At 39.3% G+C, this 26,906-nt stretch overlaps 1 protein-coding gene across 5 annotated transcripts in view; it reads right to left on the minus strand.

Annotated features, from left to right (window-relative positions):
* The window catches only part of CFAP20DC (CFAP20 domain containing), a 94,074-nt gene that overhangs the window by 56,588 nt on the left and 10,580 nt on the right, over positions 1 to 26,906 (minus strand). For 4 of the 5 annotated variants that reach the window (XM_054216641.1, XM_054216640.1, XM_054216642.1 and 1 more), the window contains exons 5-8: positions 26,417 to 26,489; positions 13,704 to 13,818; positions 10,661 to 10,817; positions 7,820 to 7,984 (exon numbers count right to left, since the gene is read on the minus strand). In XM_054216641.1, coding sequence (XP_054072616.1) covers positions 7,820 to 7,984; positions 10,661 to 10,817; positions 13,704 to 13,818; positions 26,417 to 26,489 — 510 coding nt within the window. Of the gene's footprint in view, positions 1 to 7,819; positions 7,985 to 10,660; positions 10,818 to 11,647; positions 11,688 to 13,703; positions 13,819 to 26,416; positions 26,490 to 26,906 lie in introns of those variants that run through there. The other variant, XM_054216644.1, reaches the window with a different exon arrangement.

Below are 26,906 nucleotides of genomic sequence, written 5' to 3' on the forward strand. Positions count from 1 at the left end.
TCCCCATAGGCAACATGTTCCATCCCTCTGATCATTTTTGTGGCCCTCCTCTGGACCCGGTCCAACAGGTCCGTGTCCTTCTTATGTTGGAGGCTCCAGAACTGGATGCAGTATTTCACGGGGGGTCTCATCAGAGCAGAGTAGAGGAGAAGAATCACCTCCCTGGACGCTTCTTTTGATACAGCCCAGGATACAGTCGCACATCTCCGGCTCACGTTCATCTTTTAATCTGCATATTAATCTGAGAATTCCACTGGGATATATCTATGGTGATGATAACCTTCCTTGAGTCATTTAATTTTGACGCTTTAAAGGTTAACTGTAGTTAACATTTCTCACCAATGTACAATCCTTCGCATTTATCAAAGCCAGATTTTACATGGTATCATGTTACACATTTACCTAGTACAGTAGTCCCCAGCTCATAATTGTTGAACAGGGGCCACATGAAAAAAAAAAAAAAGTAAATTGAAACCTTGTTTAGCAAAATATGATGTTTCCTGCATGTTACCTGCTCTGTAGTGTTTTTCATGAAAAAGCGCATAAGGGATTGCCCATCTTACAAGCTTAAAACTCCCTGAAGTCCCACTCTCTACTAACCTAGTGTCCTGGTTCCGGTGGGGATAGGGTTAACTTTTCCTGGTATTCCATGCCATGTGAGCCACGCCCACCCTGAGCTGCCGGGGGAGGGGGCAGGAAGTTGCTGCTTAAAAGCGGGCTGGGGCGGCCCCGGTCCGGCCGGCGAGCGGCGAGCGGCGGGGGGAGCGGCGGTTCCGTAATCGCGTTTGTATATTCCCCTATCCGTGGTGTTGTTGTTGTTGTTGTTGTTGTTGTTTGCCTGTTCCCTTTGCTGTTCTGTTAAACTGCCTTTGTCTCAACCCAAGAGTCTTGCCTTTTCTTACGATTCTTCCTGTGTTTGGAAGGCACGAGCGAGCGACACGTGGTTCTTTGTTGCCATCTGAGGCTAAACCACGGCAGTCCTTTTGGCGCCCAACGTGGGGCTCGAAGGGTTGAGATAACGACAGAATCCAACTAGAACGTGGAAAAAACGGTTTTGGGTTTTTTTTGTATGCATTTATTTTATTAGGTAAGTAGTCACTGGTCATCATGTTGCTTGGTTTGTTCTCATGGCTGTGTTACATAAATTCCTATATGGCTTATGTACTCCCTGCGATGCTGTTTACCATGTCTGGAACAGGGATGAGGATTATCATTCTGCTGTCCTGTGCGATATCTGTTTATGATATGATAACATCACTGTTCAGACGGCTATTTTGGGGTGTTTATGCGGTTTTGCTGTCCTGTCCGTACATTGGACACCGTCTCTCAGAATTTGTTAATAATTTCCCCAGCCCTTTTGCCTCCCTTTTCTCCTTCGGGTCAGGTATGACAGCTTTTGAGAATTTTGAATATCCTTGGGATACTCAAACTAGCGTGTTCGTAGTGCTATGTCTCCTGAATACGTTCCAGGTCTTGTTTTGGGTTAAGCGACTATTTAAGACTACCACCCGGAGATCTGCTCCGAGGCTGGATAGTCAGGGGTGGCATGGCATGTGGGAGAGCATGGGCAGGTACCTAGAGAACTACTCACCTCCAATGGTCTGGGACTTCACCCCTGAACAATTACAGGACCCTGATAAAGTGGTAGAATATTTGAAGGGAAAATGCTGTGGCTATTCTAGAGAGGCACAACTCACCGCGCTGTGCTGGGCCCTGGCCAGTATCTACCAGGCACTGCTCAGAATTATGCAGCACCCTCAAGGGGAAGAGATGGAAACCAGACCTGCGGCGGCCCCTGCGGCTGCTGCAGCCCCTGCTGCAGCCCCTGCGGCGGCCCCTGCGGCTGCTGCAGCCCCTGCTGCAGCCCCTGCGGCGGCCCCTGCGGCTGCTGCAGCCCCTGCGGTAGCCCCTGCGGCGGCCCCTGTGGCTGCGGCGGCCCCTGCGGCGGCCCCTGCTGCAGCCCCTGCGGCGGCCCCTGCGGCTGCTGCAGCCCCTGCGGCGGCCCCTGCGGCTACTGCAATCCTTGCGACAGACACTGCGGCTACTGCAATCCTTGCGACAGACACTGCGGCTACTGCAACCCCCGTGGTAGCCACTGCCACTGAACTAGGGAACCAACCCATGCCAGTATCAGTTGCCCCCATACAGAAGAAGAAGTACACAAAGAAATCAGTTCGCTTAGTAAGAGATGATGATGAACCAGGGCCATCACGAGAGCAGGAGGAAGAGGCAGAACCAGAGATAATTACTCGATCCCTATCCTTGAGTGAGCTGCGGGATATGCGAAAAGATTTTAGCCGACTTTCAGGCGAGCACATTGTCACCTGGCTGCTCCGGTGCTGGGATAATGGGGCCAGTAGCCTGGAATTAGAGGGTAGGGAGGCCAGGCAGCTGGGATCCCTGTCTAGGGAAGGCGGCATTGACAAGGCGATCGGGAAAAAGACCCAAGCCCTCAGCCTCTGGAAACGACTCCTGTTAGGCGTGAGGGAGAGGTACCCCTTCAGCGAGGATGTTGTATGTCAGCCAAGCAAGTGGACTACCATGGAAAGAGGTATCCAGTACCTGAGAGAATTAGCCGTGCGGGAGATGATTTATTATGACTTGGACAATGCAGACTTACCCACAGACCCTGATGAGGTGCGATGCACAAGGCCCATGTGGCGGAAGTTTGTACGGAGCGCACCATCATCATATGCCAACTCCCTGGCAGTAATGGAATGGAAAGGTGAAGAGGGACCAACGGTGGATGAGGTAGCTGGCCGGCTCCGGCGATATGAAGAAAGTCTCTCTTCCCCCCTTGTCTCAGCTGTGGAGAAACTGTCGCGGAAGGTCCAGCAACTTGAAGAGAATATGTCCTACTCCCCACCTGCACGGGCCAGCATCTCAGCTATTAGAAGCAGGCATTTCCCCACTCAAGAGAGAGAGTACAGAGGGTACACACCACGAGGCACCCTGTGGTTCTACCTGCGGGACCACGGAGAGGATATGAGGAAGTGGGACGGACAACCTACTTCGATCCTGCGGACACGGGTACAGGAGTTGCAAGGAAGGACAACCACAAAAGGGGATCCCTCCAGGAAAAGTGCCGCCCCAGTTTCCAGTGGGCCGTTCCCCAGACAGAGCAGAAGGCTTGATCTTGCTTCTGATCCTCTTGAAGGAACTTCCAAGTCATTTATGCAAGAAGTGAGTAATGGATACTATGACCAGTATTAGGGGGGCCCTGCCTCCGGCCAGGTGGAGGAAAGGGATAACCGGGTTTATTGGACGGTGTGGATTCGATGGCCTGGCACATCAGACCCACAGGAGTATAAGGCTCTAGTGGACACGGGTGCGCAGTGTACTTTAATACCATCAAGCTATAGAGGGGCAGAACCCATTTGTATTTCTGGGGTGACAGGGGGATCCCAAGAGTTGACTGTACTGGAGGCAGAAGTGAGCCTAACTGGGAATGAGTGGCAAAAGCATCCCATTGTGACTGGCCCAGAGGCTCCATGCATCCTTGGTATAGATTACCTCAGGAGAGGGTATTTTAAGGACCCAAAAGGGTACCGCTGGGCCTTTGGCATAGCTGCTTTGGAGACAGAGGAAGTTAAACAGTTGTCTGCCTTGCCTGGTCTCTCAGAGGATTCTTCTGTTGTGGGGTTGTTGAGGGTCAAAGAACAACAGGTGCCGATTGCTACCACAACGGTGCATCGGCGGCAGTATCGCACTAACCGAGACTCTCTGATTCCCATCCATGAGCTGATTCGTCAACTAGAGGTTCAAGGAGTGATCAGCAAGACTCGCTCACCCTTTAACAGTCCCATATGGCCGGTGCGAAAATCTAATGGAGAGTGGAGGCTAACTGTAGACTATCGTGGTCTGAATGAAGTCACGCCACCGCTGAGTGCTGCTGTGCCGGACATGCTAGAACTCCAGTACGAACTGGAGTCCAAGGCAGCCAAGTGGTATGCCACGATTGATATAGCGAATGCATTTTTCTCAATCCCTTTGGCAGCAGAGTGCAGGCCACAGTTTGCTTTCACTTGGAGGGGCATCCAATACACCTGGAATCGACTGCCCCAGGGGTGGAAACACAGCCCCACCATTTGCCATGGACTGATCCAGACTGCACTGGAACAGGGTGAAGCTCCAGAACATCTGCAGTACATTGATGACATCATTGTATGGGGAAACACAGCAGAAGAAGTTTTTGAGAAAGGGAGTAAAATAGTCCAAATCCTTCTGAACGCTGGTTTTGCTATAAAGCGAAGTAAGGTCAAGGGACCTGCGCAGGAGATCCAGTTTTTAGGAATAAAATGGCAAGATGGACGCCGTCAGATTCCAATGGATGTGATCAACAAAATAGCAGCTATGTCTCCACCAACTAGTAAAAAGGAAACACAGGCTTTCTTAGGTATTGTGGGTTTTTGGAGAATGCATATCCCAGATTACAGTCAAATTGTAAGCCCTCTGTATCAAGTAACCCGGAAGAAGAATGATTTTAAATGGGGTCCTGAGCAACGACAAGCTTTTGAACAAATCAAACAGGAAATAGTCCATGCAGTGGCCCTGGGGCCAGTCCGGGCAGGACAAGATGTTAAAAATGTGCTCTACACCGCAGCCGGGGAGAACGGCCCTACCTGGAGCCTCTGGCAGAAAGCACCAGGGGAGACTCGAGGTCGACCCCTAGGGTTTTGGAGTCGTGGATACAGAGGATCCGAAGCCCGCTACACTCCAACAGAAAAAGAGATATTGGCAGCATATGAAGGGGTTCGAGCTGCTTCGGAAGTGGTTGGTACAGAAGCACAGCTCCTCTTAGCACCTCGACTGCCGGTGCTGGGTTGGATGTTCAAAGAAAGGGTCCCCACCACACATCATGCAACCGATGCTACATGGAGTAAGTGGATTGCACTGATCACGCAGCGAACTCGAATGGGAAACCCCAGTCGCCCGGGAATTCTGGAAGTGATCATGGACTGGCCAGAAGGCAAGGATTTCGGAATGTCACCAGAGGAGGAGGTGACGCGTGCAGAAGAGGCCCCACCATATAATAAACTGCCAGAAAATGAGAAGAAATATGCCCTGTTCACTGATGGGTCCTGCCGTATTGTGGGAAAGCATCGAAAGTGGAAGGCTGCTGTGTGGAGTCCTACACGACGGGTTGCAGAAGCCAGTGAGGGACAGGGTGAATCGAGCCAGTTTGCAGAGGTGAAGGCTATTCAGCTGGCTTTGGACATTGCTGAGCGAGAAAAATGGCCAGTACTTTATCTCTACACTGACTCATGGATGGTGGCAAATGCTCTGTGGGGATGGTTACAGCAGTGGAAGCAGGGCAACTGGCAGCGCAGAGGCAAACCCATCTGGGCTGCTGACCTATGGCAAGATATTGCTGCCCGGATAGAGAATCTGGTTGTGAAAGTACGCCATGTAGATGCCCACGTACCAAAGAATCGGGCCACGGAGGAACATCAGAACAACCAGCAGGTGGATCGGGCCGCTAGGATTGAAGTGGCTCAGGTGGATCTGGACTGGCAACATAAGGGTGAACTATTCATAGCTCGGTGGGCCCATGACTCCTCAGGCCATCAAGGGAGAGATGCGACATATAGATGGGCTCGTGACCGAGGGGTGGACTTGACCATGGACACTATTGCACAGGTCATCCATGAATGTGAGACATGCGCTGCGATCAAACAAGCCAAGCGTTTGAAGCCTCTTTGGTATGGAGGGCGATGGCTGAAATACAAATATGGGGAGGCCTGGCAGATTGATTATATCACGCTGCCACAAACCCGTCAAGGCAAGCGCTATGTGCTCACAATGGTGGAAGCAACCACTGGACGGCTGGAAACATACCCTGTGCCCCATGCCACTGCCCGGAACACTATCCTGGGCCTTGAAAAGCAAGTCCTGTGGCGACATGGTACCCCAGAGAGAATTGAGTCGGACAATGGGACTCATTTCCGAAACAGCCTCATAGACACCTGGGCCAAAGAGCATGGTATCGAGTGGGTGTATCACATCCCCTATCACGCCCCAGCCTCTGGGAAGATAGAACGATACAATGGACTGTTAAAAACTACACTGAGAGCAATGGGTGGTGGGACTTTCAAACACTGGGATACGCATTTAGCAAAAGCTACCTGGCTAGTTAACACCAGGGGATCTAACAATCGGGCTGGCCCTGCCCAATCAAAACTTCCACGTACTGTAGAAGGGGATAAAGTCCCCGTAGTGCACATGAAGAATATGCTAGGGAAGACAGTCTGGGTTAGTCCTGCCTCAGGCAAAGGCAAACCCATCCGTGGGATTGCTTTTGCCCAAGGACCTGGGTGCACTTGGTGGGTGATGCGGAAGGATGGGGAAGTTCGATGTGTACCTCATGGAGATCTGATTTTGGGCGAGAATAGCCAATGAATCAGATTGTGTGCTGTTATAGCAGTTTCCTCAAGATCTACATCTTCAGCCTACAGACTGCGTGCATGAGCCACACCAGGTGCACCAGTCACAAGCTCCGAAAAATACAGCATGCAACAGACCAGCACCACCCAGCATCTCACCTGCCCTGAGAGACTGTTCTAACAGATGGAGCCCAAAGCCGTGGATTAAAAGAACTCAACGGACACTTTGGAGGGATGACCCATAAACTAAGGGTATTATATGTGTGTATATATATATATATATAACAGGGGAAAGTGGTGGCAATTCATTGGAACCTGCTGGGCATGGCATAGATGGTATGGAATAAGGGGTGGATAATGTCCTGGTTCCGGTGGGGATAGGGTTAACTTTTCCTGGTATTCCATGCCATGTGAGCCACGCCCACCCTGAGCTGCCGGGGGAGGGGGCAGGAAGTTGCTGCTTAAAAGCGGGCTGGGGCGGCCCCGGTCCGGCCGGCGAGCGGCGAGCGGCGGGGGGAGCGGCGGTTCCGTAATCGCGTTTGTATATTCCCCTATCCGTGGTGTTGTTGTTGTTGTTGTTGTTGTTGTTTGCCTGTTCCCTTTGCTGTTCTGTTAAACTGCCTTTGTCTCAACCCAAGAGTCTTGCCTTTTCTTACGATTCTTCCTGTGTTTGGAAGGCACGAGCGAGCGACACGTGGTTCTTTGTTGCCATCTGAGGCTAAACCACGGCACCTAGTAACTGTATCATATGAAAATTTTGCTCCTACATTATTCACTTCTCTTTTGAGATTATTCATAACTATAAGAAACAACAAAGAGCCTAGAACAAAAAAACTTTTGAGGCCTCCTGCTGTCAGCCTTCAGCTATAAAAATTTAAAATTTGATCCTCTGTTTGCTTTCTGTCTCTTAGTTTTTATCCAAGTCAATAGTTTGTATCTTGGCACATAAGTGCCTAGCTTCTTTAATAAATCTTTTCTATGCAGTGCCATCAAGGTCTGAATTATATATTTTATTATCTTCTAGCTTACAGAAATATTCAATTAACTCGAAGACACCAATAAAACAAAGATTTCCTTTTTCAGATAATAATCTGAGGAGACTATGCATGGTCATATTGTTAGAAGAGTTTCATTAATGTAAACATAATTGAAGTGTAACAACTGAACAGACACACTTCAATGTACATTCAGAAGATGTACCTCAAATATTGTTACTATCAATCCTACGCTCGAATTAGAATTGTTCAGGCTGCACATAGATCTCAAACTACAGAACAAATATGTGCCTATGTGCTCATGACATTACAGCTATGCAAGAGCTGTCATGTTTTATTTTAAGACACTGGAACTCTTAACATGCACTTTTACAAAAAACCCCATTATTTGTATGCATACTGTATAGATTGTATTCACAGTATTTTAATACAATGGAATACCTGTTTCTTGCACTGTTACTGGATATCTGCTGCATTTTATTTCTTGCTCACGAATTTTAGTCAGGTTCAGCAATTGTGTAACTTGTGGCACATCTGTATTTAGCTGGCAGGTTCGAGGAATAACATCTGTGGGCTCACATCGCATAGACGGAACAACACACATACCTAGAATCAAAAAATATGGCCTTCACTCAGATGACACAATGGAATTAAAGTCGACTTACATTATCTGTTAGATTACATACATTTTAGTTCATATGGTTATAATAGTTTAATAGATTATAGTAATTTGAAAAATTTGCTGCAATTGTTCACTTTTAAGACAATAAGCATGTAAATTTTAAAATGATATTGTGTATTTTTTTAGGCCAAAAAATTTGAATGTTTAAACTAAGAAACGTGCACAAATGGCTGGAATAGTCATTGTAAATCAACTTTGATTTGGCAAGCAAAACAGAAACACAAAATACATTTTGTTAATTTTTATTGCAACTCAGATTCAATTCTAATACTGATATACTGATTTTCAGACAAAATGAACATCTGAAAATAGTACTGATATCAGTGGGACTGATGTAGCAAATAAAGATGTTCCACATATGCAAATAAAGAATCTGACAAGCTTTAATTCCAAACTTTGGACACCATTACACTTTTATGATTAACTAAAAAGCTGTCAACTATGTATTCCTGTGACATCAGGTACTAGTAGAACGTGATCTGATTGTCTCTGCTTTCCCTTTGATAATCAATATAGACTGAGTTTATGAAATTTATTGTCTACAAAGAAAGGTATCCAGAGTCAGAACCATTCCTGATGTTGTGATCCAAATTCATCCCAAATTTTGTAATGCTCGAATATAGTAAGCTAATGAAATTAGCCTCCTTTCCAAGGATACGAAGAGGAAAACATAACCCCAAACCCAAATAATGCATCAAGTATTGAGATCCTAATAGAAAAATTCAAGTGTGCCATGTTGTATTTCAGTAGTGGACATATTTAAGTAAGATAAATGCTAACAACCATTTTTTCACCAAGCTGGTATTTTATTTACTGCTGCAAGACAATACTTAGTGATAAAAAACCCATACATAACTTCAGGATTACTATGGAAACCAGAAACTAGGTATATATCAAGCTTGTATGCCTCAATATCATGGGGCAGAGAAGATGAATTCTTTCCTCTTCTATCTCAATGATCTCATACTAAGAAACTATTTCTGTATATGTGGTTTCTCCCTTCCGCTTGTCACCATTTTAAGAATGCAAAACATACTGTGTACGAACTACTAAGATAGAATAATGCACACGTTGCACCTTGAAATCACTACTTCCACTACTAAGGAAGTTTAAGCAAAGAACTCGACCCACATTACAAGTTGCAATGTCATTGCATTCAGTGGAGATTAACTAACTGGTCCAATCATCTGAGAGGAAAAAAACTTTATCAAATCATGATTGTTAACTGAAAGTTAATTAATAATAACAAAAAACTACTGTTGTTTTTCTGTAATTAGGTATGAAGTATAGAGTTATTTTAATATGGCCAAACTTTGAGTTGTAACATAACTTTAAGACTTGTCTAGATAAGGAAATTCATAAGCACACAGAAAATTCTAATGCCCACCGGCTGTTTAATAATCATAGAATTGATAATCCAGTAATTAAAAGTGTAAGATTTTACCATGCATACAGTTTATTAAAGCTGTCTGCTCATTATGTTAACTATATTTTGGAACTAATTTAGAACATTCACACACATTTCAAAAACTGTTTAGAATGGAAGAAGATAAAACAATGCACTGGCGGGATTAAATTAAATTAAAGACAGTGAGGCCTCTAGATGCAGTTTCTGCAGAGATTTTACCAGACTCTCTCTGTAGTCATTTTTTTTTTAAGTAATTGTTTTTTCCAACCTCACCACCACGAACAAAAAAGAGAGTAATCACAATGATCACATACTCTCCCTTATTGGTTTAGATTTTCCAAATGGAAGATACATTTTGTTACATTTACAATACTGCTTACTATCCTTCCTTCAGAAACCAGAACCCTTTTTTCAGGTGTGTTCTCTAAAAGCCACAAAATGAAAATTTGAACGAAATTGAAGCTGAACTATACCTAGGCTTCCTCTGAAATAAGAAAGTGCCAGCTGTGTTTTTCAATTCCTCCTCTATTACTGCAAATATCAGTGAGGAATGAAGTTCTCTCCCTTGGAAAATAGTGATTCAGGATTATGATGTTAGTTTGGGGACTGGTAAACCTTTGACCAATATCCTGCTCTATTACAAATTTAATCTCTCATTTTTCAGCTCACCACCAATACTACTTTCCCAATGAACAAGGACACATTAGGATAAATGGACTAAAGATCACAGAGAGGTGTTTACGATAGTTTCATTGCTCTGTTTCACATAATACCGTTTGAATTATTTAAAGAAGAAATCTTTCATCAGCTGCTACCATCCAAAATCAAGAAAACAAACAGCAAATGCTGCTAAATTTAAGTATTTCTCTTTCCTTTCAAATATTCTTCTCTTGGCCAAAACCTGATTCCTACCAGCATAAGATATGCTCGTTAAAACAAGCTCTCTACTTGATAAATCTTGCAGAATTTCTTCAATAAAATACTTCTAAGGGAGTCAATGTTTAAAACAAAGGAGTACACATATATTTAATTACTTGCCCAAAGTCAAACACTAGCAGATTTAATATGCTGTATTACCACTTCAAATTTCATGAAATCGTGATCTTTGAAATTGTCAATCTGATGACTGAGAAGCTTTTGATTTTATAATATGAACAGTTATGATTAAGACTACACAGTAATTATAACACACCATCTTCCTCAGCTGTATCTTGAGGCTTGGATTTTAAAGTGAAGATCTTTCTCAGTTTACAGTTAGCTGAAATAATAATTCCATCCAAAGACTGGAAGACAGCTCCTCTGAATATTTCACTGGTGAATGCTACCAAGTCAATACACATATTGCACCACTAGAAAAGAGAAACAATACTCTTTAATAAAACCCAAACACTAATCATTGCAGAAGAGTATTAGCGTATAGTTTTCTATAAATGAAGTCTCTGTGGAGTATTCGATTCTCACAGGCTGTGATTCACAATGTATAACATTTTGATAATAACAAAGATATTGCTGTATTTGCACTTAGAACAATTATTTATACAAACAAATCAGTACATATAACCTACTGACTGCCAGCCCAAGTGAGCTCTGTTACCTAGCATATCCACAATATATTTTGCAGCTATTTCTAAGTAACTAACTTGTGAGAAAGTACATTTATTGAAGGTTTTCTGAGGGGAAAAAAAATGTTATTCAATATTACTTCATAAGTTAAAGTTCCTGCAGCTTAAGTGCTCCAAAGGCTATAGCTGGAGATTCTTTGATGATTTCTTTCTGAGATTCACAAAAAAAGGACCTCTTCAAAGCCTGCACCCCTTCCACACTGAAAATTATCAGGTAAATTTCTAGTATGGACAAGACCCCAGTGTACTGTAACATCTTAAAACCACTTGTTTATAATAAATGTTATCCACTCCTGATAAAGCATTTCCAAAAGACAAATCAGATAATGATAACTATCTGGGTTGCTAAAGATCCTACTTAAATACATGTTTTAATTCTCATTAGATGATTAGTCCATTTGTTTCAGGAAACATTGTTAGAACACTAACATCAGTGTGCTATACTCTCCTACACTATTCTATGTAGCTCTTCAAATTCTGTTTCAAATTTTTTCCACTTAATTCAACACTTGTACATTGCTGTTCTTTATAATACAGAAATAAGCAGTTACAGGTACCTATTTTGCATGTGGACCATATTATAATTCCATTATCCTTCTAGAAAAAAAAGAAGTTTCATATAAAACAAGTAGTATGACAAGCAGAAGAACTAACAAAATATTTTTTTTGTGGCGTTACATTTTCCATTTTGAGTCTCTGATGGTTAAAAACATGTATGCTCATAGTTCTGGTGTTCCTAACAATTCTTCTCCTCATCAATTCGGGTATCTATTGAAGGATGAGCTGATGCTAACAAATATTCTAAAACCAGGAAATAAACAGAGACGGCCTCAAGGAGAAACGCAACCATTTTCATGAAATTTGCAGAACTGTAGCATATTTGATATGATTACTCACGTGTAAAATTTAGTTGACCAGTGGGTTGAAGTTTTATTAAGGGAGAATACTAACACATAGTGATTGTACATACCTTATTTCCTTATAAAGTCAAGGCAAAAGTAGTAGTTTCTAAATGTCAAACAGTAAATATTTTTTAGAAAAAAAATTAGGGGCATATATTACTATTCAGCTTCTAAGTCTGAAATTTTGGAAGGAAAGTAATACTTGTTTTGAAGACACCGAGCAATGGAATGGAAAATGCAATATTTAATTATAACTGATATTTCTATTGCTGAGGTTGAAAAATAGCATCATTTGTAAGAATAAAATACAGGAAGCTAGCACATGAAAATGTAAACTATGTTCTACTGGTGGAACAAACAACATATTATATCCTTATTCACAATCAATCATACTGATCATAATGGTCAGCCTGTGTATACAATAAGTTAAAGTATCAGAGCCATGTAAAAGATCTATCTTATCACTGAAAGAAGCATACTGCCTCCTTTAAGTAAAAGCAACAATAAAAGGACAGATAACCATTTAAAAGACAGACACGATACTAAGAAATACAGACCTAATCTTTAAGGTTGGTCAAGCATTAAAGTTATTGAAATATTTTGACATTATAACTGATCAGAGCATTTAGATCTCTGATTGATGTTTTATTATCTAAATTAAAACACATAACTGAAGTTCATACTCTGATTGAATTTAACTTGGTGTATATTAATACATACTTTAATCCTGAAACATTTGTGCTAGCCTAACACCAGGACCAACTAACTGAAATTATACCGAAGAAAAATAATTTCATTTTAGTGGATCTTGAATTAATAGCCACTTCAGGGGTATGATCTGATGCATATTCATTTGAAAAAAGGCCAACCAGTTCTTCCCACAAGCAGAAAATTCCTGAAATTCAAAATTATCACAGATGTCTTCACCTAAATGATCTTAGAAGAAATCATAACCTCAGAGGATTTTGTAAAGTATTCTCTCTCATGTCTAGCCTTAAATCCACAGCCGCTTAGTACACTAAGTGTTATCTAGTTCTCTTGGTGCATATTTATATTCTAATGCATTTAAAAATCTAACTGTTCTCATCTCCAAATCATTTTCTAAAGCAGTATTTCAGACTTGACTCTTTACAATGTTATATGGTAACCATCAGATTTTGTATCCTGACAGCTATTACCATATGTTGTGGCTGGACGTGGGAGAGGGGAACAGGGAGAAGATGATGGCTATTGTTTTACTTTCATCAGTTTGACATATACATTGTTTAATATATACCAGAATTTGGAAGAGCCTGAAGCACATGAAAGTAACCATCAGCTACAGTCTACCTGCAGCTCCAGTGAATGTAATGAAAGGTCACTACAGGAGAAGGCACAAACAAACAGGAGCACTATAATGAAGAAGTATCAAAGACACAGAACTTTACAAAGGCTGAATAAACGGCAGAAGTGAGAGAGATAAACACACCACAAACAGCATTAATCTTGGAAAATAGGAATGAACTCCTAATGTTAGGAGGGTAGAAGAGCAGTAGTATTAAGTGGTTCTGATAGCATCCAGTAGAAGGGACATAAACATGTATCTTGAATCGTCAGGAACTGAACTCTAAACAAAACAGTAATTTCAACAGGTCTATAAACTTACATAAAACATTTCTGATAAAACAAGTGTGCTCAACTGCAGTTCAGGCAATATTCCCAAGGTACCTACTATTTTGCGCTTGATCGTAAACAGAGGAATTTTTGCATGCAGAGGGGTTACAGACAACTCCTTGTGGACCGTTGATAAATACAATCTTCTTTTAATATTTCCTAAATCAGTTACCCTATGAAAGAAAAAGCAGGAAAGAATGGAACAGATCTTTGTCAATTCAATAATCCAGTATCTTTGGGCAATCACAAAAAAACTATTCATATGCAGAACCTTTATGACAGTCATAGCAAATATGGAATTTAAGAATTACTTCTTTTACAAGATGAGTAATGAGATTTCATCCTCAAATACAAGCTTGGTGGCTATATTCCCGCATATATAAAATCACTTTACATGCTAATTTTATTTCAACAGCCTATACTCTTCACTAGATTTCCATAGCCCTTCAGACTATGAAAGAATTCAATTTGTACAAACTGAGAACCCAGTAGCCTTTAATAATCACACTTGTTTCTGCCCCTTAAGCTTGTGTTATCTTGGGATGCACTGTCACCTGCTAACTAGAAAAACATTTGCTTTCTTTTCCTAAAAATGCCTCCGTCATTTTATACAGACTGTTGGCTTAAAGATAGACACTAGACATTGTTTGTCTGTTTTACTTCCTGAGCACATACCTTCAAATGTGAATTATAATGCAGAATTTTGTTGCTCACTATTCAGGTCATCTCACAATGACACCAAGGACACTGAAAGTGAGCACTTCTAATAGATTCAGACCACAGCCACAATGGCAAAGATTAGGCTTCCTTTAAACTGATGAAGAGGCTCATTTTTATGTTCTGTTTCCTTCAAATCTTGTGAGCAGCTGTGCTGGTTTTGGCTAGGATAAATTTCTTCAGAGGAGCTTATATAGTGCCATGTTTTAGATCTATGATGAAAACAGTGTCGACAACAGGGGTGTTCTCGTTATTGCTGGGCACTGCTTACACAGCATCAAGGCCTTTTCTGCTTCTCACACCACCCTACCAGCAAGTAGTTTGGGAGTGCACAAGAAGTTGGGAGGGGAGACAGCCAGGGCAGCTGATCCCAACTGACCGAAGGGATATTCCATGACATATGACACCATACTCAGCAATAAAAGCTGGGGGAAGAAGGAGGGAATTTTAGAGTTATGTTGTTTGTCTTCCCAAGTAACCATTATGCGTGAATCAGCCCTGCATTCCTGGAGCTGTCTGAACAGCTGCAGATGCCTTATTTAGCTTTGGTTGCACATGCAGCTTTTGCTTTACCTAGTAAACTGTCTTTATCTCAATGCACAAGTTTTTTGCACTTTTACGCTGGTGATTCTCTCCTCCATCTCACTGTGGAGGGAGCGAGAGAGCAGCTGTGTAGGACTCGGCTGCCTAGTGGGGTTAAACCACAACAGCAGCACCACTCTGATATCCCCCAGCAGTCCTACCTTATTAGACCAGAGAACAGAAATTACTTTACAGGCTGCAATCTGTATGGGGAAATAATGATAAATTTGCCTATTATTTTTGAACAAGCCTGTTTCTAACAGATGGGTGTTTCTCTGTAATTAGCAGCCCCTCTGAGAATATGACAAATAATTACAATAAACAACTTTGTCACTACTTAGTGTTATTAAAAATAATTACTCATAATCATTACATTTAAATGCTAGGGTTTTCTTTAAAATTGTGAGATTGCCCTGTAGATTATAATTTTTTATTATTACTGAAAATACTTTTTCATTAGTAAGGACTACTCGTAGCTTAACTAATGAAATGTTGTCACCCAAAATTTTCATAAACACCCTGAAGTGTTCTAAGGATTCCTTAGGTTAATTTAGGAGGGCATTAACTCTGGAGCAAGTTACATACTTTTGCTATTTTTAGCAATTCACAAGTTCAAACAAGGACAGTATAAAAAATACTGCAAGTATGTAAACATCAAAAGGTTCTACTAGTACAGGCGATAAAAACACAGGAGCACCTTCTTGTTTCCCCATAGTCATTAAGACCACTATGCAAAGCAAACAAAGCCTGTCAGCTTTCCAGAACTTATTGATTCTTCCTCTCCCTTGCAGACAATCTGTCCTTTAATCTATTCATCCTCATAATGTGGCTGGGCAAATCAAAACAAAGTGGAAGAGTCTACCAGCTGTTTCCTTTTGAAAGACTGGCAGTTCCTCTCATAAATCACATGCACTTCAAAGGCAGAAATTTCAGTACTGTGCTGGGGCGAAGAACATTATATCCTCAGCGCTGCTATCATTTCACATAGTAGATATCAGTATGAGCTGCATGTATATTTATGTATGGATGAATAATACCATCAAATCTTTGAAAAGTGATTTCATCATAAGACCTGGGCTTGATCTTACTTTGGAAAAAGTTTAAGCAAGATGTGAAATAATTAACCCAAGATCATCAGCAAGTTTGCTGCATAGCTAAGCCTGTGCCCCAGATCAAGGCTTAGTTCCATCCATCACTTCTCATATGCCCTTTGAAGAAAAACCTATGGATGTAGTTTTCAGGAACTCTCCACTCTATTCTAAATCTTTATGTTCAGAAGTGCTAAGAAATTGAGGCACCAAAGAACTTCAAAGAACTGGAGTACTGGTTGCATGAAACTCCCCTAGATCTCCTGGTTATGTATAGAACTGAGCAACTGTGCTGAGGAACCACGAAGTTGCAGTAATGTGATGGCTGAAACACAAATAAAAATACTATTCTCGCTGAAACTCAAACCGCATAATTCTCAATGGAGGATGTTCCTTTAAATGATGCTACAACATAATATTAGTTCAATATTTTATTATTTATTTTTATATGAATAGTTTTATCTTTCTCCCTCCTGAAGAATATTAGGTACCTTAGGAATAAAAAGGCCATCAGTAAATGTACAGCTCAGTTACATTCTAAAGTGCAATACTAAACACATTCATTTACATAAAAATACACACATTTATATCAGACTGTCATATAAGTCTAAAATAAGATGGTTTTGTGATGGTATGTATGCTGTAAAGAAGCAGCAAACCTTAGATATATAGTTATAATCACACCTAAAGAATCTTAAAATTTATTTCAGTAAATAAATTTAAAGTAAAAAAATATTTATATCCTACAGGCCAAAGTAGGTGAAACATTTGAAGAACAGGCACAATTGGAGAATGAAAATGGTCCTAAAATTCTGTAAAATAATTTATTTCCTGGGAGAAGAAAGATAATTATTTGAGAGTTGGTGTAACTTTCAGACTTTTCAGTTACATTGCTTCTTAGAAAATAAAAATAAAACAAGGGTCTGATGAAACTCTTTTCTGAAATAATTCAAAGGAAGTTAGAATATTAGAACTCTCACTTGTAAAATGACTCAAGAGTACTTGCTGTGAAACTCAACCTTTTTTTTTTCCTGTTATCAAAAGGCACTACCTATGTTAAACCTACAAAGCCAAGAAACATCTGCAGCACACATCTTGATTTTCAAAGATGCATTAAAAAAAATCTATATAGGAGTTAATGTATTTTTATTATGTCTGTGCTTGAGTATTTATATCTAAGGGTCAGACATGTGATAGAAAAGTAATGAGACCATGTTGAGAAAAATGAGGTAGTCAACAGGAAAATCAACCTCATTTATAATAATATTCCTGTGATCAGCAGGTGCATGACTCCCCCAGCCATGGTCATTAACTGCATTCATTTCACACTTAACATCTACATTTGCAAAGCATTTGAAAGTAAAATAACCTTCCGATTCAATTTTCAATTTTATTTTATATCTTCAACTTTGATTGACTATTCTCCTCACAATGGTAACTATAGTGAGATTGCAAGTAAATGGTAGCAACTACCGAAGAGTACAGATAAACTCATCTTCTCAGATTACCTATTCACTTTGCTTCTGTATGTATAATAATTTATAACCATTTGTTAATGTTCAATTCAAGGCTTAAAATGAACTTAAAAAAAATGACGTTGGACTGTTGAAGGGATGCTTCATTTATCAGGCTCACTTATGCTTAAAATGGAAGTGTTTCTCTCATAAATGACTTAAAGGAGAAGCTTACCAAACACGAAAGCAGATATTTCATTGATGTTGCTAAGCAAAGAACAACTCCCATATAATTTATTATAATGGAAATCGCTTTGTATCCTGGTGAAAATCCAGATAGAATGCTCTGGTAAAGATTAACTACTAGTATGTTGGTACATGAGTACTTAGCAATTGGAGTGACATTTTCTCCATTAATCGTATGTGCCTCAGAGACATTAGATAGTATCATCATCTCTATTTTAAAGATAGGAAACCCAAAGGAATAGCAATGGTCAGCTGATTTGCCATGCTTACAGATTCTTAAGTTTCCTTATTCAGGAGCAGTCTGTACTTCATATATGTTTTATTTGATGTGCTACTTGTAAATTCATCTTGTAGAAGATACTACGTTATTGAACTGGCTGCCCGATCATCTGAAATCCTGAGCATTTTGTTCTGACCTCATAAAAACAGACTCAGTTATGTTGAAAATCAATCAAATCTCCACAAAATAAGAGATCGGGAAGACTGATATGTCACCTAGACCTAGAGAACAGGTTGTGAAGAACCAGCTTTATTTTTATATACTGGAATTTTCTGATGATAATGTTTTTCTGGAAAGAATTAAGGAAGAAACCCCAAAAAAGTCCCCTTAAATAGTATACATAAAAAGTCAGTAATGCTGGTGGCAGATGAAAAAAAAGAGAACAATCAAATATGGTTGCCAGACTAGAAAAACTTTCTGAATTTTAGCAATTACAAAGAACTGGTGACTCCTGAGCTCACCCTAGAAGATATTGACATATATGCAATCCATTCTGCAACTGAAAGAATGACGTGGTATTTTCACAGATCAAGAATAATTTGTTGTGAAAGTTTCATTACTCTTAGGACTTCACATGTTTCAAAAAATCATTCTAGAAGTGGTCATTAATATTCATAACATATATTCTAGAAACTTCTATCAATATTTTAAGATTCTTGGTTTTGAAATGAGCTCACCCTTCTCTTATTTTCAAGTATTTAGTAAATTCCGTTTTAAGGCATAGTGGTATGTTCCTCTGAAGCATGGCTCATTGTGCCAAACTGTTTATAAAAACTATTTTCTAGAATTATGGTTTTCATTTGTTCAGTACAAAGTAGTCTAATGAGTATTAATATATGGAAAGTTTAGTGCCTACTTCTTTTCAAGAATCTAAACAAATTACCCTCATAATGCAGTTATTTATGCCTGCAACTAATTCCGTTGGCTCTTTTCTTCAGTTTATTGGTTGTTATTCTTTCCACTTCGTTTTTCTTTCCATTAATTTATCTATTCTAAAGAGACAATCTGTCCTTTCAAGTTTACAAAGACAAAGAAAAGGTTATGTTCACACCTGCTATATGTAACAGTTCTCTTAAGTACAGCCGTATTTCTCACATCTAAACCATTTATTCTAATTACTAAGAATTGCCAAGAAGTCTGCCCTTTAAAAAGACAAAACTAAGTCTTCTTGCTAACACTGGATCATGCCTTGCCTTTCTTCAGCATATGAAAATCCTGAATAACTAACTCTACCAACCAAACACACACAGTATTCAGTTTGATCTATGTTACTTAAATTAATCCACCAACTGAAATATACATAATTAGTACTTCTCCTCTCTCTAAAGTCTTAGAAGACAATAATTTATTCTGTAATATCACCAGGACATATTTAACACCATGATAAGTTTTATTCTATTATTTAATAGCATATTGTATGGTAGATTAAAGTAGGCTCACTACCTAGCAACTTAAGACTTAACAAAACAAAGTATCTCTCCCATCGGTTCCAACACAGCAAAGATATAGTTAAACAAAGATAAAGTGATACTGGTTAAAAGAATTACTTTCAGGGCATTTTGAATATTATGCAGAAATACGGCAACACGAAAATAACCTTCTTGATCTTGGACTGCAGTGACTAGTGGAAGAAAGGGGAACTGTACAGACTGCACACCATGTTTCATCAGCCTACTAAGCTAAAGGTATTGTGCTATACTAAATTAAGACTGCCTGTAACTGCATATGCAAAAAAAGCAATTACACTAGCTGCTCATTTGCAGACACTACAACTAAGACAAATCCCGTAACATCAGCCTCGGAGGATACAACAGCCTGATGAAGGAAATATTCCTTTTTCTGACAGCTGTTGACTTCACTGTACAAATTGTATCTAATTTGAGGTTGGCAGACTGATGAGTATGCTCTGGTCTGAGAAGAAAGCAATATGCTATTTCTGTTAAAAGTCTGAGAAATACATTTTTGTTCATCATTCTGTTTTCCTGGTCTTTAAATAAATGGTAATGCTGGATAACCTGTCCATTATCAGGCCCAAAGTGATCAGCCAAAAGGAGAGTGATGCATGGAAAAAGAAGAGGCCCCCTCCCTCCACTCTCCCCTCCTTGCCAAAATGATCTCCGCTTCCCCTACCATTCTTTATCACCTATTCAGCACTCCTCCTCGGCTTTCATGCTTGTTCTGCCTTCCCACATTGACTCCTCCTGGTCTGCAGACACAAACTGTTGCCAAATACAACCTGGAAGACTTCATCATATCACCAGAAGGATGCGCACTGGAAAATACTGGTTTAAGGCATTAATTAGGCCAATCAGACCTCACCCAGATGTAGGATATTTTAAAAGAAGTCACATTGTAAACTTATTCTGAAAATGTTCTTTTGGTTTTTTTTATATAGCTGAGTCAAGAACCTGAATTCAGGACCTCTGTAAGTTACCTGGCCCTAACCAGACTCAAACCATCTCCTTTCCAGTTTGAAACTATGTTACTTGGATTATCATAATCTCTCACTAAGTATTCCTTCTTTTCAGATCTCAATTTACTTGTCACTAAGCATTCAGAAGAATGTAACAGTTTTATCTAAAGTTAGAATTCCAGTCTATCTTTACAGTGAAAAGCTGGTACTCTTCTAACCCCATCCTTCAATTTCCTGCAGGATGTACCAAAATCATTCTCACCAAGGTCTGTCCCATTAGACTCCCACTGTACTCTCCCTTTAAGAAACAGGTTGATCACAGAATCATAGAATGTGTTGGGTTGGAAGGGACCTTTAAAGGTCATCTAGTCCAACCCCCCTACAGGAGGCAGGGACACCTTTAACTAGATCAGATTGCTCAGAGCCTCATCAAGCCTGGCCTTGAATGTCTCCAGGGATGGGGCCTCCACCACCTCTCTGGGCAACCTGTTGATACAGTGTTCCAGTAAGTTAAATTATTTTACCTCTGTTTTTGCTTTGATCCCTTTTTGAAAGCATAAGAGAATAGCAGCACATCAGGGTCAGAACAGCAAGTGAAATGTTTTGGCCTACCAATTTAAAATAAAGCAAAATATCTCAATGTTAGTGGCAAGATTTAGGAAAGGATTATCAACTGTACTGAGCTCACGGTGAAAGCCTGCCAATAAAGTCCTGACTGAAAAGAATATAAGGAATCATCTATCCTGATTTTGACCAAATGTGGATACGTGCAAGCTCTAGAACAGAAGATCAACAGTGAAAAAAGTTTTTCTCCATGCCTGATGTTTTATACTGATTAATTGAACAAGCAATGAAGTTATTCATATAAGAAGACTTTGAACAGTTTTGCAACTGCAGAAACAATGAAAGGTATCAAATGTGAGAAATTAGAAATATATGCAGAATAAGAGTAACAGATTTATCCTGCCTATGGGGAAAGAAAGTACCTATCTTCTTTCAGACCAAGTGGCTAATCTAATTAGCAACATAATTTTAACTAGGACTGTGCATTTTGTTATCAGTTATATAATAATTGCATGGATCCTTTTTTGTATCTGGAAGCAGGACACTCTGATCATGAGATATCTTTTTTGGGATACCTGTTTTCTAAATGACCACCCATGCTGTGTTGGTACTTTAGTGAAAGTGATAACTGGAAGAGTTATTAAAAAAATATTTACTCTTAAATATATTACGTAATCTCCTTTGTAAGTTATGGAATTTAACATACCCTAATACTTTTAAGAACATTTCTGTATTTCACTTGTCCTTCACAAAAATTCAAGGAGCAAGCCTCATGCTACTTATTAGACACCGTAATTTCAAAATCCCTCCAGCTAAATCTGTTCAACAAGTTTTACCTTCAGCCTCTATCTAAAATCTTCAAATCCTGTCAGAAGTACACAATAGAATTAGCATCTATATCCTGCGTCTAATTTAAAAGGTTTGTTGAAGTTTTGCAAGACTAACTGAGATTCATATTTTTATTGTTCTGTATCTGAAAACATGCTGGGTCTTTAGATTAACATGAATAATTTATCATATCTCTGTCAGCAAAGCTAAAACGATGACTAATTACGTTAGCATGTAATTCACATAAATTCAAGCTATTATGGTGTCTATGAATAAATTAGCTATGCATGTAAAATCTAGTATGTTCTGGTTATTAAAAATTTGAAAGTAATAAACTTATATTTACAGAAACTGGTTGAAAAAAGGAAATATGGTACAACAATCTATACTGTGCTGTTCACAAGCCTCGCAATAAAATTTCTTATCAACAAGTACAACTACTTTAAGAATGTAGATATTTTAATCCCTTTCCCCTGCAGATTCCTCTACACATAACTAGCTAAACTTTGACAGAAAACTTCTTAAACCTTATCAGGTGTGTTCCAGAGTTTGAAACTCCACGGAGTTCCCATTTATTCGATAAATCAGAACATCTCTTTGTGTTATAAATCCACTAACCTTCTATGTATGATCAAAAACATCAGTCCTCACAGAGTGAAAATAAACTACAACTGTGGTTTCAGGCCATGCTAATTCTGAGAAGTCACTCCAAAGAGTTCGGAAAATGCCAAATTTCCAAAAGCTAATGCCTACCAACTGTGCTTGATTATTCCCAAGCTTTCTGAAATTCTTCTCCCTGGCGAAAAATACATGTGAGCAAAAACCAAGCATCTGCCTTAATTCTGATCATTTTCAACAAGTAAAAAAAAACAAAACTAGATTTAAAACACAAAATCATAACTTTAAATTACAGACTGCAAGTCCTATAAATGGGGAGCAACAATCCCACGTGCCAGTACAGCCTGAGGGCTGACTGGCTGGAAAGCAACTTTGTACAAAATGACCTGAGACTCCTCGTGGACAAGAAGTTGACCATGAGCCAGCAAAGCACCTTTGCAGCAAAGAAAGAGAAGAGCAATCTGGGCTGCATTAGGAAGAGCACTGCCAGCAGGTCCAGGGAGGTGATCCTTCCTACTCAGCCCTGGTAAGACCACAGCTAGAGTGCTAGGTCCAATGCTCAGCTCTGATATGAGAGACACAGGCATGCTGGTACGAGTCCAGCTCAGGATAATGAAGATGATTAAGAGACAAGAGCATCTGACTTAGGAGGAGAGGTTGAGGGAGCTGGGATTGTTTAGCCTTGAGAAAGTTGAAGGGCGAATCTCACTAATGTGTGTAAGTACCTGATGGGAGGGAATAAAGAAGACTGAGCCAGACTCTGCCTCACCAGTATTTAAATGGACAAGAGGCAATGTGCACAAATTGAAATACAAGAGATTTTCTTTGAACATACAAAAAAAAATTTACTCTAAGGGTGATTGAACACTGGAACAGGTTGCTCAGAGAGACTGTACAGTATCCATCCTTGCAGAGACTCAAAACCCAACTGGAGGGAGTCTTGGGCAAGTTGCTCTAGCTGAGTCTGCTTTGAGCAGGTGGGTTGGACTAGACCATCTCTGGAGGTCCCTCCCAGCCTCAACTATGATCTTATACTTTTCCTGTCTGCACATGGTTGTGAGAAAAACAGAAGGGGGAAAAATATCTTTGTATCTTCATGAAACTACATGTAGTGGGAGAAAACAACTGTGGTAACAATTCTACTGACTAATGAAAGCACATCAGATATGAGGCCAAATAATTATAATTTGATTAAAAAAAATAGTCAGTGTTTACTCCAATAGTCCTGAAGAGGAATAAGTATTAAAAACCTTCAGGTGAGTTTATCTTTCTTGCCAAAGTGGGTTAAATTCTGTACATCTGCTTACCAGCTGGACAGTTTTTAATTTTGGTACCACTGGCAAATTTCACTTCTGTCTTCTTCCAAGTTGCTACCCAGAATGAAGGAGTACTATAATGGGAATTGATTGCTGCTCAGGATATTTTTATTAGCACCTGGACAAGTTCTCTTTCCTTCCCTCATAACACCATTCAGTATCTAAAATATTTATACCAAATCTCATATTTATAACAAGGACAAAGTAGAATTAAATTTAGGTTTTAAAAAGTTTTTTCTTGGATCTTAAAATACAGTAATATTTTATTTCTACTCAAGAGAAAGCTGGAAAATTAGAGATAAGACATAATTGATGATAGATTTGCAAAGAATGAAAACAGATAACCTCTTTATGACAGAAAAGAAGATCTAAGAGTTTTGGATGGTGTTTGTAATCACTCCTAGTTCCATTTCTTCTCAAACAACAAGATCAGAAATAGATGACAAAGTCCTGCAAGGTGACAATAGAACAGAGAAAACATTTGGATATCTACGGAACTATTTGTGCAGCCATCCAAAAAATCTATTTTACACATTTTTTAGGCAGATCAATACATTGTTAATGTGGCAATACTCATCTGATCATGCCATCTAACAAAGTCTCTAAAATTCTACTTAAATTTCTTCTAAAGAAAAGGCAAACCAGCTAATTTAAACAGTTGTTTCCATATTCAGTATTTATCACAGGAATCCTGCATGACTGGTTGATAGCAGCGAGTTAGAAGATTTAGCTCAGCTAATGCCAGCAGTGATGGATAGCCTTGAAGAAATTCTTGTTTGCTGATCAGATCGATCACTGAACAGAATGCGAAAGAGAGGATGAGGCTCAAACTAAATTCGTATTTCCATCTCTATGCAGAATGGGAGAGGAAGAAACGTACCATAAAGCATCATGTGCAGCTATTACAAAACTTGCCAAAGTGTTTTTTAATATAAAGGAAATTTGATGGCTTGGTATGGTATCAATTTTCACTTGAAGCTACTCAAAGATTCAGTAGTAAGTAGTCAGATAATGTAAGAAACCATTTTCGAACATTAAACTCCAGGAAGGACCAGCACAATCAATATTCTGTCCACAAACAAGCAAGAGATTCCTTTCAAAACATCTGAAATGAAGAGAACTGAATGGCAGTCACATGAAGAAGGAGGACTTGTCTACATTACCTACTGGATTATCATGAGTCTGCTAGGATAAAATACACTGTCTATTTTGCAATTCTTGAAAGAGTTTATACTACATCAATAAGTTACACTCGATTTCTAATACAAAATTGTAGAACTAAATTTATTTTTAAAGAAGTTTTATTAACTTCTGCATACTTCTGCACTAAGTGGGGAACAAATGAGATTGTACCGTTCAGGTATATATACACCCTGTGTTCTCTCTCAAATTCCCATGTTCCATGGAGAAGCAAAAATATGCTCTGAAGATCTGTGCTAAATAAGTTATTTTATCCTTTATTCAGATTCTAAAATCATGTTAGAAATTAAGCATGCCACAGAGGAATGTATAATGTTACAAACGTGATGTAGGTTATAAATGACCACTACCTCACAAACCACTGCAACTAAAATACCTGCATGGATTGTTATAAATTGACTGAGGAATTTTAATAAATATGACTCAATTCACAATAGCATATGCTTTGTTAATATAACAAAATATTCCAAGATGACTATATTTACGCAAAGGCACAAAAGATAACAGAATTACCCAGCAACATGAAATGGCACACGATCCTAATTTCATCAAATAGATTATTCAGGTTATAATGAACAGTTTCTCTACTACGGTATAGCTGGAATGATATTTTCTCAGCATCTCATTTTGTCCTCTGACTTAAACCTACAAAGGTTGTTTCCCCTTATTCCAGACACAAGAGACTTCAGACAATCAAGAAAAGCTGACATCTATGGATTCAGATAAATGCAAACCTACAGAAAGACAAACAAATATAAAAATCTGCATTGACTTTACTCAGTTTAATTGCATATCCTTCAACCCATCTTTTCTTGCAGGGTTTCTAATGGCATAATATGTCTTTTGTTAATCCAAATCTTAGATGTTCTACTGGCTACAAAGCTGAGAGGGCTGTGCTGGTTATAAACAGATGGTGCCACTAAGGCAGAAATGGTGTTCAATGACTGACAACTGCCCACGTTTAAAACTGTATTAAACCATTCCACATCAAACCAATGAAAAAGATCTGTTTCAACTGTATCTCTTTTTCCTTACAAGACATAATTATACCAGTTGAGCACTCCAAATTGTTCTAGCTTTTTACAACTTGTTTGGTTGGGTTTTCCCCCCCTATTATTAGAATATATATTTCTTTTTGCCCTGAACCAAAGGGCCCTGGAATAGTTATTTATAAATCTCTTACAAATTTTCAGGAGACCCTCATGAGCCAGTATTTTCACATGTTTGATCAATTCATGTCCCATTTCTTCAGATTTTATACCATCTTGATTTTTAGAGCTTGTTCTGTCTTCAAAGGAGTGTCAGTGTTTAAAACATCCATGAAATAATGATCTCATTAGCTTAATTACTTCTTATTGACTTGATAAGTCACCATGCTTTAATGCAAAATCTGCCACTACAATTAATGTCTGCAATCAGGCATTGACTTTATATTAAGTATTCAAGGAAATTTTATGCATCTTACAGTAACTCAGTGGAGAAGTCTTGTCCCAGCGGCACAAAAATCTGAAGTGTCAGAAATTGCTGGATCAGTCCCACTAGAAACAGGAAAAAAATTAAGTACATGTGCTGTATGCGTGCAGATGCACATTTCACGATTGAGCATTTCAATTTTGTACCATAGAGCTATACTCCTGCAACACTGTTTCCCAATGTTAACACAACATACAAACACAAGAAAAACCTGAAGAAAACCAATTCAAGCTGCAATAAAAGTGTTGTTTTAAAAGTCCCATCTGTGGCTTTGACGGTTCTCATGAAAATAAAACTTCTTTTTACTTGCAATTCTACATTGTGTTCCAAGAACACACAGACACCAAATATCCCATAGGAATTATAAAATAAAGTAATACTTCCCTATCAAGATTATCTTATAGTCATATGAAACTTGCTCTCACGTTTGTGACAAGGTACACCTCATTAAACAGCTTCAAAAACCCCTTGGGTAACAATGC

Source organism: Rissa tridactyla, chromosome 10 (genome assembly GCF_028500815.1).
Source record: "Rissa tridactyla isolate bRisTri1 chromosome 10, bRisTri1.patW.cur.20221130, whole genome shotgun sequence".
Classification (NCBI taxonomy): Eukaryota; Metazoa; Chordata; class Aves; order Charadriiformes; family Laridae; genus Rissa; species Rissa tridactyla.